General features: G+C 34.4%; 1 protein-coding gene across 1 annotated transcript in view; it reads right to left on the bottom strand.

Annotated features, from left to right (window-relative positions):
* Positions 1–15,372, bottom strand: part of LOC129235119 (intraflagellar transport protein 88 homolog) — a 74,653-nt gene that overhangs the window by 49,082 nt on the left and 10,199 nt on the right. Inside the window, exons 5-9 of the mRNA XM_054868808.1 lie at positions 11,895–11,970; positions 9,743–9,833; positions 4,283–4,387; positions 3,741–3,843; positions 3,393–3,582 (exon numbers count right to left, since the gene is read on the bottom strand). Of these exons, the coding sequence (XP_054724783.1) occupies positions 3,393–3,582; positions 3,741–3,843; positions 4,283–4,387; positions 9,743–9,833; positions 11,895–11,970 (565 nt within the window). The remainder of the gene's footprint in view (positions 1–3,392; positions 3,583–3,740; positions 3,844–4,282; positions 4,388–9,742; positions 9,834–11,894; positions 11,971–15,372) is intronic.

Below are 15,372 nucleotides of genomic sequence, written 5' to 3' on the forward strand. Positions count from 1 at the left end.
GTATCCAGGACAGGTTTAATATAAAATACATTACTGATTACATTGGCTTACTTAAATGCATAGCAAATAAATAGTTTTAAACTCTTGTAAATGAATAAAATGAAGTATATATAAAGAATTTTTTTAGCAAATAAAAATTGTTCAAATTTCATGTTTATACATATCGTTAAAAGTAGTTACTATGGGCAGCTTAAACAGGGGGCAACTGCCCTCTTACTTTTAAAAGTAAAGGGTCTTTGTCCCCTAACTTTTCAGAGTTAAAAATTAACAACTGATTGAAAAATGATTTTCTACTTGGTGGATTGGTTTATTTCACAAAAACAAAAATTAAAAAATCCAAATAAATGGATTTACCTCATGTTTATCTATAAGAATGCAACTTTGAATTCGAAGGGGAGAGTCTGCAGTAGCCTTCTTATCCGAATTTAGGGGTCATATTCCACATATTTTCAGAGATCAATTAATCAATATTGATAAAATTCAGTAATATATTGCAAATTTACAAAAGCAAAAAAATCCTCAATTAGTCTTCTCTCCCTAGCCTTTCATATCTCTTTAACCCCCCCCCCCCTTTTGTTCCTGTAACTGCCTATGGCAGTTACCTTTGAAAGACAGAGAGTGACACCACAACTTACTGCACCCAGTGACACTTGTGCTATGAGCAACTCATTACAGTTTCCTCCCTGTCTAAGACAGTATGAATAATGATGATAATGTCGTGTCTATGATAATGTGCATGTATATGGCTCCAACGCTGTCGTAGACAGCCTTTGCAACTTCGACAGCCTTATCTGTATAAAGTACGTACACTGGGTCTTCTAAGTCGATGTTAAAAAGTCTGGCCTGGATTGCTGGACAGCTGAAGATGTGTTGACAAGACAGTGGGATGTCATCTGGGCAATGAGGACAAAAGTTGGTGTAACTACGCTGTCCGTTCGCAGAAATCCTCATCCCCTTTAAGTGATTTGTCCTAAGTCTGGTTATAGTAGTCGATATGGCTCTGTCACAGTTCAAATCCGGAATGGAGTTTCTTTTAGCTTGTTGACTGATTAGTCTTCGGCCAGCAACAGCGTTGGCGTAAACGAGGGCTAGAAAGTTGGATGGATGAGGAGAATTACGGGATGCCTTTGCAAGCTCATCAGCGTTCTCGTTACCAAAAATATTTACATGAGCCGGTATCCATTGTGAAATGTAGGATCTTTGGGCAGCAATAATTTTGTTTGTGAGCTCAATGATCTGATGGCTAAGTTGACATTTGCCCTTCTGGATCGCCTGCAATCAGCGAAAATGATGATGCCTCTGGAACTCTGGTCCTCCCTAGAAAGATAAATCTCTAGAGCGCTTTTGATGGCGACGAGTTCGCATGTGTAGTTCAAGGCAATTTTCCCAATATGAAAACCGTGGCATTCCTGCGCTCCGTCTGGTCCGATGAAAAAAGACTCCAGCTCCTCCTCTATCCAGATTAGAGTTGGAAGAGCCATCTGTGTATGCAATCGTCAGATCTTGAGTTGAAGTCGTGAGTTTTAAAATGGTATGGTCGCCTTTTTCTTTGATTATTGCTGTGGGTTCTTTCTTGGTGCAAGGCCGTAAGAGATTTCAATATATTTTAGTTTGGGGGAGAAGGCACAGAATGTTATAAGGTCCTTTAGAAATTTTGAAAGTCTCATATTTGAGGTTGATATCATATCATTCCTTATATCACGATCAAATTGGAGGGTTGAGCATCTCTTCAGTCTGCACTTTCCACTCCATGCACCAAAGGCTCTACTTGAGATATGGCGATCAGCAAGGGTTTGAATTTTGTTGGTAAATTTAATGGATCTTAATTTTCTTCTGCTTTCCAAGGGGACAAGGCGGCATTCCTTTTAAATTTTGATGTTATTCGTTGAAGAAACAGCTCCAGTGATGATTTTAGAGGCTCTCCATTGAACATTGTCGATCTTTTCTTTAACAGTAGGCCTTGTCGATGCCCATATGGGTGCTGCATATTTGAGAACAGGCCTGACGATAGAAGTATAGGTATTCTCGAGTTTTTGGACTTAATCCCCAGGAAGCACCACAAAGTCTTTTGAGGATGCTAAGTTTTTTCACATTTTCAAGGTGTTTAGAGAATCTAAACTCTGCATCTAGAAGTAGTCCAAGATACTTGAGGTTAGAAGTTTGTCTGATTTCTCAACCTAATAGCTTTAAAATTGGATGGAACGAGCTTCTATTTTTCCTGTCTGTTGAGAAAACACGAATTTGTTTTGTCTGGATTAATTTTAAGCTTAAGATGTTTGGACCAGATTTCAATGCCCTTCAAACAGATATTTAGAGCTCTTTGTGAGACTTCAAGATTTGAGTGGGTGTGCCAGACTGCAACATCATCGGCATAACAGGCAACGATTATTTCTTTACTGATGTGGAGGTCTATCGTATTCATGTACAGAATAAAAAGAAGAGGGCTAAGTACAGAGCCCTAAGGAACTCCAGCCCAGGTATGGCGAATGGTGGAGAAATCGCCATTAATCCTGACTTTAAAGCTTCTTTTCCTGAGAAAATCATTGATCCAGGTTAGAGCATTTGAAGTAATGCCTGTTTTGCGTAGGATGTTGATCAGTTTCTGCCTCCAGAATCTGTCGAAAGCAGCCGAGAGATCAAGTAGAACCATGGTAGTTTCTTATGGGGTTTGTTCTGGAAGAAGTCAATAATCGAATGGAAGAGTTGGAAAAGCTGATTGATGGTGCTGTGATTGGCTCTATATACGGTATGGCATGAGTGCAAAATATTGTTCTCAGTGATCCAATTCATGAGTTTAGAATAAATGATGCACTCCATAAGTTTGCACAGAATGCAGGTGAGCGAGAAAAGTCTATAATTTGCGCAGTTACTTGCAGATTTTCCAGGTTTCAGGATGGGAACAATTACAGAACTCTTCCAGGACCTGGGTAACTTACCAAAGCGCCATGAGGTCTTAAAGATATACAGCAAATCTCTTTTTGCATTTGCACCAAGATGCGTGCTCATTTGTCCAAAAATGAGATCTGGGTCGTGGGATTTCTTTTGATCTAGGTGATCGATTTCAGATTCCAGCTCCTCAGGACTAAGATCAAAAGTGAAGATGCTGTTATTGATCATATTCCTACTTCTTTTAATAATATATTTGTATTTTTTATTGACTTTTTTGTCCTCTGCAGAATACTGTAGTTTGCTAGAAACCTTGTAGTGCTTTGCAAGTAGGTTTGCTGTCTCTCTGTTTGTTCTGGCATTTAAGTCATTTGTGGAGATCACATTTTACTGAGGTTTCGCCTGTGTGTTGGCTGCTGGACTGCTTGAGTTATTTAGAGCCTTAATCAAATTCCAATATTGGGATGTGCCTTTTCTTGGGTCAGAGCTCTGCCCATTTCTCTTGCTTGCTGGCTGAGATGGCTTCTTCCACCTTATGACTTACTTCTATAAGTTTAAGTCTTAAATCCTCACCGTTGTTACTTTGGAGTTCCTGACAGGTTTGGTCTCTTTCCTTGATTAGTGTATCTATGCTGTAATCCTTCCAAAAAGGAATCCAATTGTCCTTACGCTTTCCTCTAGGGATGTGATGTTTTGCTGCAATTTGGATACGGCTAGTTAAGAGAGAGAGAAGTTCCATGAGGTTACTAGACTGTTAGTTCCGAACATAGGTTCTCAAGTTCTGAAAATAAATACACAGTGCATATATGAATAATATAAATACACAGTGCAATTTGAATTCACAACATACATACCAGCATTGGTAAACGACCTGTTCTTTATAATAATTTGATAAGTATTCATGGCCTCACCATACATCTCATTATTGCCATACTGAGTTGCTAAATTCAGTAAAACCTACGAGAAAATGAGCACATAATTACATACATTTCGAAATAATTGGAAACAAAAATACTAGATGTGATAAACATATTCAGAAAAAAAAATGCTGGTTTAGCTTTGAAGTTTATTGCATGATTATCTTGCAAATTTAACATATATATAAATGAAATCTTGAAAACACATAATTTTACTGTAACATTAGGCAACTTCCCCAATCCTACCACATTTTTCCTATTCAAATAGAAAAATTTAGGTACTGGTTTCTCATTGATTATGTACGATAAATGAATCATAATCAACATGCAAACAAGAAAGTGCAATCCCATCATTAAACAAAACAAATTAGTTCACTTAATTTTACTATTTCATTAAGAATACTTGAATATCTAATGAGTAAGAAAAAAATAAAGTTGATAATACAGAAAGTAAATCTTTAACGTTAGAGACTATTTACCGAAAATGTGAGGTCCATATTTGGAGTGATTTCTAAAGCCAGTTGATCTCTTTGTCTAGTGAGAGCCCTTTCCTTGCTGGCTGCATCTTTAGCCTTATCCAGAGCCTAAAAGAAAACATAAAAAGTGTAAAATGCATATACAGTCGGATCCCAGTACAACGCGATACGACTTACGCGAAATGGCTATAATGCGAGTTGTAATGAATTTTTTAGTGCGGGCACAAATTACTCGCCTGCAACATAAAAATTTTCGAAAAAGAGCGGCAGAAAAGTTAGAATGGGCTTCGTTGACACTTAATATTGGTTTTGTGAATGGTTTTTCATCCCTTTAGCATCACTGAAAGCTGACGTTCACCCACTGTATTAGTCTAAACAACCCTTTGCTTTAGTTTACACAAATAACCGCTCCGATTCTTAACTTTTTTTTTCATTTTACATATGAACGTTGATAGAATACAGTCCGATAACATTCTGATCGCGCTGCATAAACCTTCTTCATTTTTTAACTTGTAAATAAATTTACTATATCTATACTGTTAAGTGCTATAATAATGCTGTAGTGTACATACTGTAAGTACCTCATACTGCTTTATTTTAAGTTTCTCTCTCTCATTAATCATTGATTTTGTGCTAAATTACAAAATTTTATGTCAAATAATAATGCTTTTTCTAAAATACAGAAAAAGTCGGTTCTTTGTAAAAGATACTGCAATATGTAGTTAATAAATGGTTTGAAACAATATGAGAGGTGTTTACAAACATCTGAAACAATCGGGTATACTTGTAAAAAATTACTAAACATACCTTGTTCCACAACGCGAAATTCCGACAAACGCAAGGTGTCTTAGAACGCATCCCTCGCGTAAGTCGGGACTCGACTGTAATGTCTAACCTATACTGTAAAAGCTAATTAAACTCTCAACCTAAGTTAGAGGCTGAATGCTGGCGGAAATCGCGAACAACAGTTTAGTAAGGTTTTAATTACACTTTCGCAGGTACATGTTCTTATGAAAATATTAGAAAGTATTTTTTTTTCCAAAATGAAACTTGTACATCTATAGTACTTTGATACTGAAGGATTATTCCGTTAAGCAAATCTTTAGAAGAACAGTCAATTTTAACCAAAAACACTTATTACACATTGTCCCCTCAGAGCTATACACTAAGACATCTAATCTCAGAAATAATATTAAGATATCCTACCGTTGCTCTGAGGCCACGAAATGTAAAGTGTGAATAAATATAACAAGCAGCAGCGTTTTCTATAGTGCAATTAGAGATAAGTGATAAAGGAAATAAACAAAGAGAATTGCCACTTTCGTGAACTACAGATTGAACTGACCATTCTGTTCATTAACATTTCAATTATCTGATCAGCATTGTTTTTAACATCCCAGTGTCATGCAGGCAAATGCATTGCCAAGCTTTGTTTACTTCCACTATCTCTTCTCGCTACAGGAAAATTTTACAACAGATTGGTCTCAGGAAAGAAGAGATATTTTATGAACATACATTTAAATTTTTTCCTTCGTTCAAGTTTCACCTATTCCAATAACTGGATGTGTAACTGATTTCAGTTTTAATATATATATATATATATATATATATATATATAAAGTTTTATAAATGAGCTTCTATTTATTCAATTTAAACTGTCAGATTGAATTCTTCAATATGATAATGATTTTCAATCATTTATTAAATGTTGGCTCAATATCCCAATTGGCTCCTTACAATTAAAGTTATTTTTTTTATCTAAAAAGGAAAATACACAAAGCAAGCCTGGAAGCAAATCATAATGTGGTAAAGAAGCCAATTGTTATAGTTACAGCCTCTGGTTATTTATACAAATACTTGGCGTAAATATACAAGATTTTTTTCTCTTTCAAGTCTTTGAGATCCTGGAAGTTTTTTCTTTCACCCTCTATTATTACCTCATTAAAAAAACTATTGGATTTTAAATTGTGTGATTTTTAGAAACCTAAAAGACATACCACATTATTATTTCTAGTGTTAATAATAGAGTATTTAATTTTTCAATTTATTCTTCGAAAAATGTAAAGAGAATAAAACAAAAAATTATAAAAACCAAGAATTACCAAAAAACGTGATTGTATACGAAGAAACATGACTTTTTTCAAAAACCATGAGTCCATAATAAACGAGCTGATGTGTGCATCACATGACTTCATTTTACCCCAATTTAATGTCATTTCCCAATAGTGGCAATTTTAATGTGATTCAATAGTTTATTCTTTAAATATCACCAACAATGGCCAAATTAAAATCAGATTTTAAAAAAAATCGCCAAATTTGTCGCCAAGTTGGCGACAAAACTTGGCGACCAAAAGAAAGGCGATATATTGCTAAGCGTCCGCCAAATTATAACACCGCTTGAGCTTACATCGAAATTAACAATGATTGCCCCCCAAAAAAGGGGAAAAGACCCCTTTAGAAACACCTGAATGCAACCAAAAGGGGGAGGGGTACAACTAGACCCCACTAGGAGTCTATGTACCAAATTTCAACTTTCTAGGACATACCGTTCTTGAGTTATGTGACATACATACACACATATAGATGTCACGAGAAAAGTCATTGTAACTCAGGAATCGTCAAAATGGATATTTCGCATGTCTATACATTCTTAGGCACTTATCCACGTGCGGTCGAGTCGAAAAAAAAACTCAACATTCATTCGGGGGTGAGTAAAATGGGAATTAAGGTTAATTTTTGAGTGAAATTTTTTTTCGCGAACACAATACTTTCTTTTTTGTAAAAGGAAGCAAAAAACCGTTTCATACTGGAATCAGGAGTATGAAAGGAACATAGTATTTATTTGTTCAGTACACTCAGCCTTACATCAGAAAAAAAAAACATGAAATTAAAATTTCAGGCAAACATTCTTGGAGAAAATGCAAAATCCAATACTATGTCTCCATTCTCGATATCTACAAGTACGGCGGTCTCGATTCTTCCAAACAAGTTAGTTTGATCAAAGAGTTTCGAATCCTTTCACACCGTTCCGAATATCTCATCGCATTAGAAGTGGTGTTCTCTCAGAATAACAGCACAGGGGCAATAGTGCGACCAAGAGATGGTTACACAAAGATGTTGAACCAGGGGCGGCAAATAGGGGGGTCAAGAGGGGGCGGTCGCACCCCCAAATTTTTTGAGCAGAATGAGAGAAAATGGGTGTATTCAATTTATGTAAATCGGAAATCAATGTTCATTAAAAAAATCTTGCTGGTTCTCAGTAACTATTTGATGAAACTCGACACATTCCCAGACAAAAAAAGTGTTTTTCGTTATTTGGATGATACTTTGAAATTCACGAAGTATTTTTCGGCCTTTTCACGACTAAATATTTCATACTTGTGTGCCCAGTGTAACGATGGTATGTCCAATATGAGAGGCTCGTGAAAAGTGGTGTGGCAGCATGGTTTTCACAAGAAAATTCCTTGATATTTTACATTCACTTTTACGCTCATTTTCTAAGTGTATATTTATTTAATGAGTGTTCATCGCTTTCTTCTGCTAGAAACACGTTTCAGCTGCTCAATGCATTACCTGCTTTCATAGAAACTTCTTAAAAATGCATGTGCTTATTGAACAAAAATAAACATATCAACAAATACCTTTTATTGGGCTCTATAGTTATGCAATCTCGGAGTGACACAAGATGGTCTTCCAGAGTTAAAAAAATAAAAACCTTTCTCTAAAACTTCAAAGCAGTGATTTGACGACTGTGAGAATTATTGCAAAACGATTCTTTCAATGTGCCCTTCAGCATGTATGACTTCGTTTGAATTTTTATTCAATTTGTTTATATTGAGGAAAGTGTTTTAAAAATGCTTTACTCTATCAAAACATCTTCAATCTGCTACCCTTAATTTTTGGACTATTCAAGCCACATTTCAATCTTTAATTGATCTGTGCGTTCATACTACCACAGTTCAATCTGAAATTAAAATTGAAAATAGATTTTACATAGATGTGTATTTCAATCAATCGAGAAAATTTTTCAAAAAAATTCTTCCTTCGAGCCAATTTTAAAAAGGCGCTAAAAAAAATAAAAAATTCCACATGATGATGTGAAGTCAAACACTGATTTTTTAATATTTTGTATGAAGTAATAGATTAGTTTTCGAATAAAATTAACACAAGATTTGATGATAATTATTTTTCTGCATGGTTGACTCTATATTACCTGGATTGGATTTTTTGAAAACGAAAAATAAAATGTTTCAATTATGAGTAAAATTTTTAGCACTAGGCAAGAAAAATTAGAAGCAATATACCGACAGACTGATTATCACATCCAGAGACTGCAGTTCCGTCCTTGTTATGGACTCTTCAGCCTGGAATAGTGAATAACAGAGCTGGTGGCAGATGACATCTCATTGAAGCTGAGAGCGCCGACGAGACTAGATTATTCAATGATGAAAAATTAAGCCTCTCACAATTTTTGAAGTTGCCGGTGTGATTTTGAAGAGCAAGACATAAAAAGTGTTTTCTTACGTAACTTTGTTACTTCAATTATTTTTAACTATTTCAGACAGCTCAGCTGGTAGAGAAAGATTTTTGTTAGGTTAGAGAAATATTTTTGAAGCACAATGGGCAAAAAAAAAAAAAAAAAAAAAACTTTTCTATTAGCTGTAGTGGCAAAACAGCACGACACTACGACACTAGGCACTGATAGTAACACTATTCTCTGCTCTTCCGAATTCCAAAAATCATGCATTAAAACTTTTCCAAAAAGTATAAAAACTTCAGTATCAAGATGTTTTGTATGATAACTTATTAGAAAATGAATCAAAATTTTAATTGCTTCTAAGCACTAATTTTTATTCATATTAAACCGATTTTATGACCACTTCCTGTTAGCTAGTGTGTGTTTGTTACCGCACTGTGGTAATACAAATTTAAGAAACTCGACCCCCCAAATGAAATGCTGAAATGCCGCCCCTGTGTTGAACAGAATTTTTTTGCGTATTATTACCAATTGGTCTTTCTGGGCACTTTGGGGCATAAAGCAGGTGCAGGTAGTTAAACATAATTTTCTGCAGAAATCTGTAGAATCTAGAATTTTGATTTTCTGAAAATATCTTTTAACAAAAGATGTTACCCATGCGAGTCCCGTTCTGTCATGGGCATTTTATTGCGTATTCATCAACTATTTTATTTAAAAATGATAAGGTTAATGTTCTATGGAATTTTTATGACAAATCAATACTGTTGCTACCAAAAATGAAATTTGTAGCTCGTATTATTTTTATTAATGAAACAAAATCTAGTGACAAAACTACTCAAAATGTCCCGTTCCATCACATGGAATGGCCCATAAGAAAATACCTTTTCAAAATAAACTGTATTACATGCATTGCAGTTCAAATAGGCTAAGTTATTTGCAAAATTAATGAAAATATAGTAATAAATAAGTAAAAAATAAGATCTTACTAATTTTAGTTCTCCTGATTCAGAGGCAATACAACTTTCTTCCAATAATTCCAGAACTTTTTTCTCTAGTTGTTTCAATCTTTCTTCAGGACTGGAAAAAAATAAGTTTTGATTATGCCATGGCTAAACCTGCGTGAACAAAACAAACGTTTATTGAAATGCAGCTTCAAATGAGAAAACTTCTGCTAATGATGCTATTTAAAATTTTTTAATCCAGTTGAAAAAGGTTTTACGAATAAAACTTTGACTTCAATTACAAATACTCTAATATGCTGTGCTAGTATTGATAACCAGAAAATCGCCCGTCAGGGTAGGAAGGGTAAAAATTGTTCCACATTTGGACGAAGCTATTGCATGTTTGGTGATATTTTGATAGTAGATATTAAAACCCTAACTCCAATGGATTAACCCTAAACTCCAGTAGGTAGCGTACATTGTTGTCCGCTTTTTCGTTTCTTCATTCCCCTGAAATGACACAGCATACCTGCCAACCTCCGAGAAAAAAAATCCGGAAGATTTTTTTATTTTTATCCACAAGATTTTAACGCAAAATAAAATTAAACAGGACATCTACCCTCTTTACATTTAACAATATGATATTAGTTATGAATTTCATATCAATTGAACTTACTTTCGTTTAGTAAATATTACTTTTATTACTTTCTTTAAAAGTTTGGAAATAACATTTACTCGTACTCATCTTAAAAAATGAACGTAACAAAAACAGCTCGAACTGAGAGAACGAGAAGATAATCGGAGCCGAAATTGTGCCCCTAGTTGCCCGCCGCGACGCTTGCTTTGATTGGATCCCGATGAAGTCATGCGCTGTATCACTCAGTGACGTCATAATCTTGCCTCGCTTCTTCTCGTGCCATTCTCTTACGGCAACCTTTCCTTGGCTACTTGGCCTAAAACACGGTTACGCGTTCCACAAAAGTACCGTTAGCGCCAAAATTGGCGAGATACAATTTTTTTCCCGACACAACGTGAAAAATCCGGAAGATTTTGCTCATAACCGGAAAAACGGAAAAAGACATGAAAATGCGTAAAACTTCCGGGAAATTCGGAAGGGTTGGCAGGTATGACACAGTCTTACTTAAAACAGTTAAGTTACCGGATAGAGTTCAGCCTTGTCATGATAAAGCCTTTCTCTTCATATTAAACATTACCAAAACATATTATCAAATTATCATGCCGTAGCACGACGTTCATTGTTGAAACACACACATTGCTCGATCATTGGCTATTATATATATATGAGGATATAATATGAATTTACTGCAAAAGTTATGATATAAAATTACATGGAGAAACTTGACACTACATTAGAGTATAATACGTAGGTCAGTCAGAAAGTTGGTTGCACTACTTCGTAAAGAAGTTCGGTCTGAGACAATTTTGATGAAACTCTGTGGCAACACTTCAAACATGTACCTTTATCGTGTGACATAGCAGCTTCCCCAAGGCAAGTTTAGTTTTTCTGATAATAAGTCACAAACCTGTCTCGACAGCTGCAAGTAGCGTCCAAATTGGAAATGCGTGCAGTGATTCGATTTTGTGGGCAAAAAAAATGCAACTGCACTGAAATTTATGGGCAGTGGCATGAAGTGTACAATGAAAATGCAATATCAGGCGAAGCTATCGTAAAATGGTGCAACATGTTTGTGAATGAACTTACAGATATTGGCGGCGCCGAGTGCGAATCAAGACCAAGTTTAGGTGGGAAATGTGGGATCACCCTCTTTAGCCGCGTAAACCTTTCATCTCCTGACTTCCATGTTTTTTGGTGCCATAAAACAAGAGCTTTCAAAGCAACGATACCATTCGGATGACGAAGTGAAAGCTGCAACCCAACAATGGTTATCGGACATTGGACGGGATTTCTTTGCAGAAGGCATTGAAGCTCTTGTACCATGCCTCTACAAACGCTTAAATAACGGAGGTGATTTCGTTTAAAATAGATTTTGAATGGAATATTAGGATAACAAGAAAGTTGTTGTAAAATTTCAATCCTTTTCTTGTTTTTTTGAACAGTGCAACTAACTTTCTGACTGACCCTCGTATGTGTTTTTTGTCGAAACATGTTAATGTTATTAGTCTAAAACTAAATTAAGTGTTATATCAATCAAGAAAGAAGAAATAAAAATGTTACCTATTTTCATCTTTCATCAATAACGGAGATACTGTTGATTTGGCTTGATTGAGAGGATCAAACATTCCAGATGGAGCTTTAAAGTATAAAGACAGTATGAACTATTTTGTACATGTGTAATAAATGTCATGATGTTTATTTTATTTAATTGAATGAATGCAACAAAAGTTTAACAAATGTAAAGCATAGTTAGTAATATAATTTCATACATAAACAGAAAAGACAGTTCAAAGTATAGTGGCAAATATTCTATTTAGTGCCACACCTGGAAACACTTTAGGCAAATAGCAGAGTACCGAGGAAGAGTACTGAGTTAGTGAATATCAATTGTGTTTAAAAAAAGAACCATAAACACGCACATGAAGAATTTTGTACTTACTGGAATGCTAATATTGTTCTTTTTAAGAATATAACCATTTAAATTTAATCCAATTTGATATTAAATTATAAAGCCCTGGAAGATTTTAAGCCAAAAAATTTAAAATACAGTCGACGCTCATTATAACAACCACACATTATAAAGACCGTCCCATTATAACGACCAGTGGTAGAAGTCCCAACTTTGTCTCTATAAACTCTATGTTAATTTGCTTTCGTTATAACGACCGTTCTGTATCGTCTAATCCAACACAGCGACCGAATCAGCGGACGCTATTTCTTGTGTTCTTTCCAATAAAACAAATTTGTAGCTTAAAATGACATTGATTATTGTTTAGACATCTGCCTGAAGTTTTCAATGTCAAATCCAACTTTAAGAGGGGTGGGGGGGGGAGAGATTACCATTCACCACAGCTAGCACAGAAAAAATAATGGGAGGAAAAAACGAGGAAATTCCAGATTCCTAAGAAAAGGGAGTTGACAGATGTATTGGTAGTTTGGTGTTTGAATCTAGTATTTTTAAAGATTTGGGGTTCTCGAGGGACTTTTAAATGTTTCTTTGGAAAACAAGAGAAACACAATTTATCACCTGTATCTGAAACAGAAAATAAAGTTTTGCAAAAATCACGTCTGCTAAAAAGGCAGACCTCTGTTTCTGGTTTTATCTTCAGAAATTGTTGTGGTAGTAGTAGTAGTAGCAGATCTGAAAGTGTGTAACATTTTCCTCCCTATATTTTCTACTTTAAAACTTGTTTAATATGTCATAATATTTTGCACACTACTTTTCTAAAAATTCCTATGATAAAAAACATTTGGGCATTTATTTGGGCATGCATGATGACGGTGTACATTTTTTTAATTTATACCTCTTATAACGAGCACTCGTTATAAAGACCTTTTTCTCTGGGACGGAGATGGTCGTTATATCGAGCGTCGACTGTACTAAAATTGTTTTTTAAATGTATGAGGGGGAAAAAATCTTATAACTCAAGATGAAATTCACACTTATCAATTTATTATAGTTTTTTTAATATTATAAATTTACCAGTCAAACAATTTTAGAATTTTTGTGTGAAGGAAAATTTGAACTACAGTACAGTCTTAAAAATCCGAGTCTCGAAAGTTCGAGGTTTTGCTTAATTCGAGGTACTTAATGTGTTCAGTTACATTTTTAGTTACAAAAAAAAAATGATTTTCATTAAAATCTGAAAACCGAAATCTTTCGCTATTGCAAAACTTATTTAACTACATACAGCAAATAATTAAAAATGCATTGAGAGTTTGGTGTCAACAACACTCTCCAAATGACAAGTAATATTCATTGACTACAAAATATGGATTAACAGATGGTTTGGAGATAATAACTTGATACGTAAAAATTAACATTAACTTGTCACAAAAAACGTGTAAACATGCCTTTTAGAATAACTGATTACAGTCAAAAAAGAAGGTCCACAACTAGACACCTAACAAGTTGAAATGGATTTGGGCACTCTCAAAACCTACAAATTTGCATACATAAACATGTACAGACATTGTGAAAAAAAAAGTCAAAATTCGTTTACGGGGCATTCCACGGTATTTTTGACATTTATGTAGAGTCCGTAACGTGACCTTTTTTGCCATAACTTTTTAATTTACTGTTTGATTAGCATATTATTTTATTTTGATCTTTTCCTACCAACACGTCAGCTCAAATTAAAATAATTTGCAAATCAAACGGTAAATTAAAAAGTTATGGCAAAAAAAGGTCACGTTACGGACTCTACATAATGTCAAAAATACCGTGGAATGCCCCTTACAGGAAATTAAAAAGCAAAATTTATGTTGAAATTTCAGTGATAAGTTTTTTGTGAAGACAATACTTCGTTTTCTTTGTGAAGGATCTGAACCCCTTTTTTGTACAATTACGTTTCAACGTAAAATTTTAAACTCGAAGAATTTTCCGCATAATCCAAGTTTTCAATAAACCGAGGTAGCATGAGTCCCAATTAAGGATTTTCAAGACTCTACTGTACATCAAAAGCTTTATATTTTTACTATGCTTTTTTTCAATTGAAAATAATTATAATAATAATAATAAAGAAAAGGAAAATAATTTACAAAATTATTGAAAATTGGTATGAAGTATTGGCTTTAGCCATTCTCCTCCTTCCGAAATTTAAGAAATTTTAAATAATTAATATCAGTGTGTGATTAAATCTATTTATTCCAAAAGATGATCATCTCTACATAGTATAAAATGAAGTTTCCAAAAAGTGTCTGTTTGTTTGAACGAGCAAAGCTTGAGAACTACCTGGCCATTTTTGCTGAACTTTTCACAGTATCTTACTTTCATCACCGGAAAGGTTTGCAGACCAGTTTGGAAAAAATTCGATGAATAGTTCTTTTCTTATTCCAATTTAGGCTCAATTTTCGTATAAATCCCTGTATATGGGGATGACAAATTACTTGCACACATTAATATTACATATCGTTGGAAAGGGTAGAAGTTTCCGTGTTCTACGCAACTTGTTTCAATGCTTTAACTTAATTACAACGGAAGTTATTAGCGTTTTTAGCTTGAATTTTTTAGGCTTTGCTGAGATTTAGGCACTACTTTCTTCATTAAACATGTCAATAAAAAGTGAAGGAATTGTCCCACAGTTTTCTTTTTTACAATATTGGACAGAACGATATTTTTAAGTCCAGATCTGACTTGACCCTCGGTTGAAAAACTAAGCTTCTATCAGCAAAGGGAAAAAAATTACAAATCGTTTTAAATCAAGGTCCAAAAATCTCATTTCCATTCAAGTAATTATTTAATGTTCTGTTAATTATTGATGTAAATTAATTATGTAGTCTCATTTAATTTCTGAAACTTATTTTATTTTGTTTCTATGGTTACGCTTTTTAAATCCATCTTTGTCATTTTAACTTCTTAAGAGCATTTTAATACATCGATCGTTTGGAAGAAGAGTGCCACAATACGAAAATTTAACTTTTCTTTTCTTTCGCTTGCAGGCCTTCAAAGGACGTTATCTTTGGAAAATAATGAGTTTTTTCGTCCTAATATTAACCACTGGACAGCACAGCAAATTTACTTTTCTTAATGCAAATT

Source organism: Uloborus diversus, chromosome 2 (genome assembly GCF_026930045.1).
Source record: "Uloborus diversus isolate 005 chromosome 2, Udiv.v.3.1, whole genome shotgun sequence".
Lineage (NCBI taxonomy): Eukaryota > Metazoa > Arthropoda > Arachnida > Araneae > Uloboridae > Uloborus > Uloborus diversus.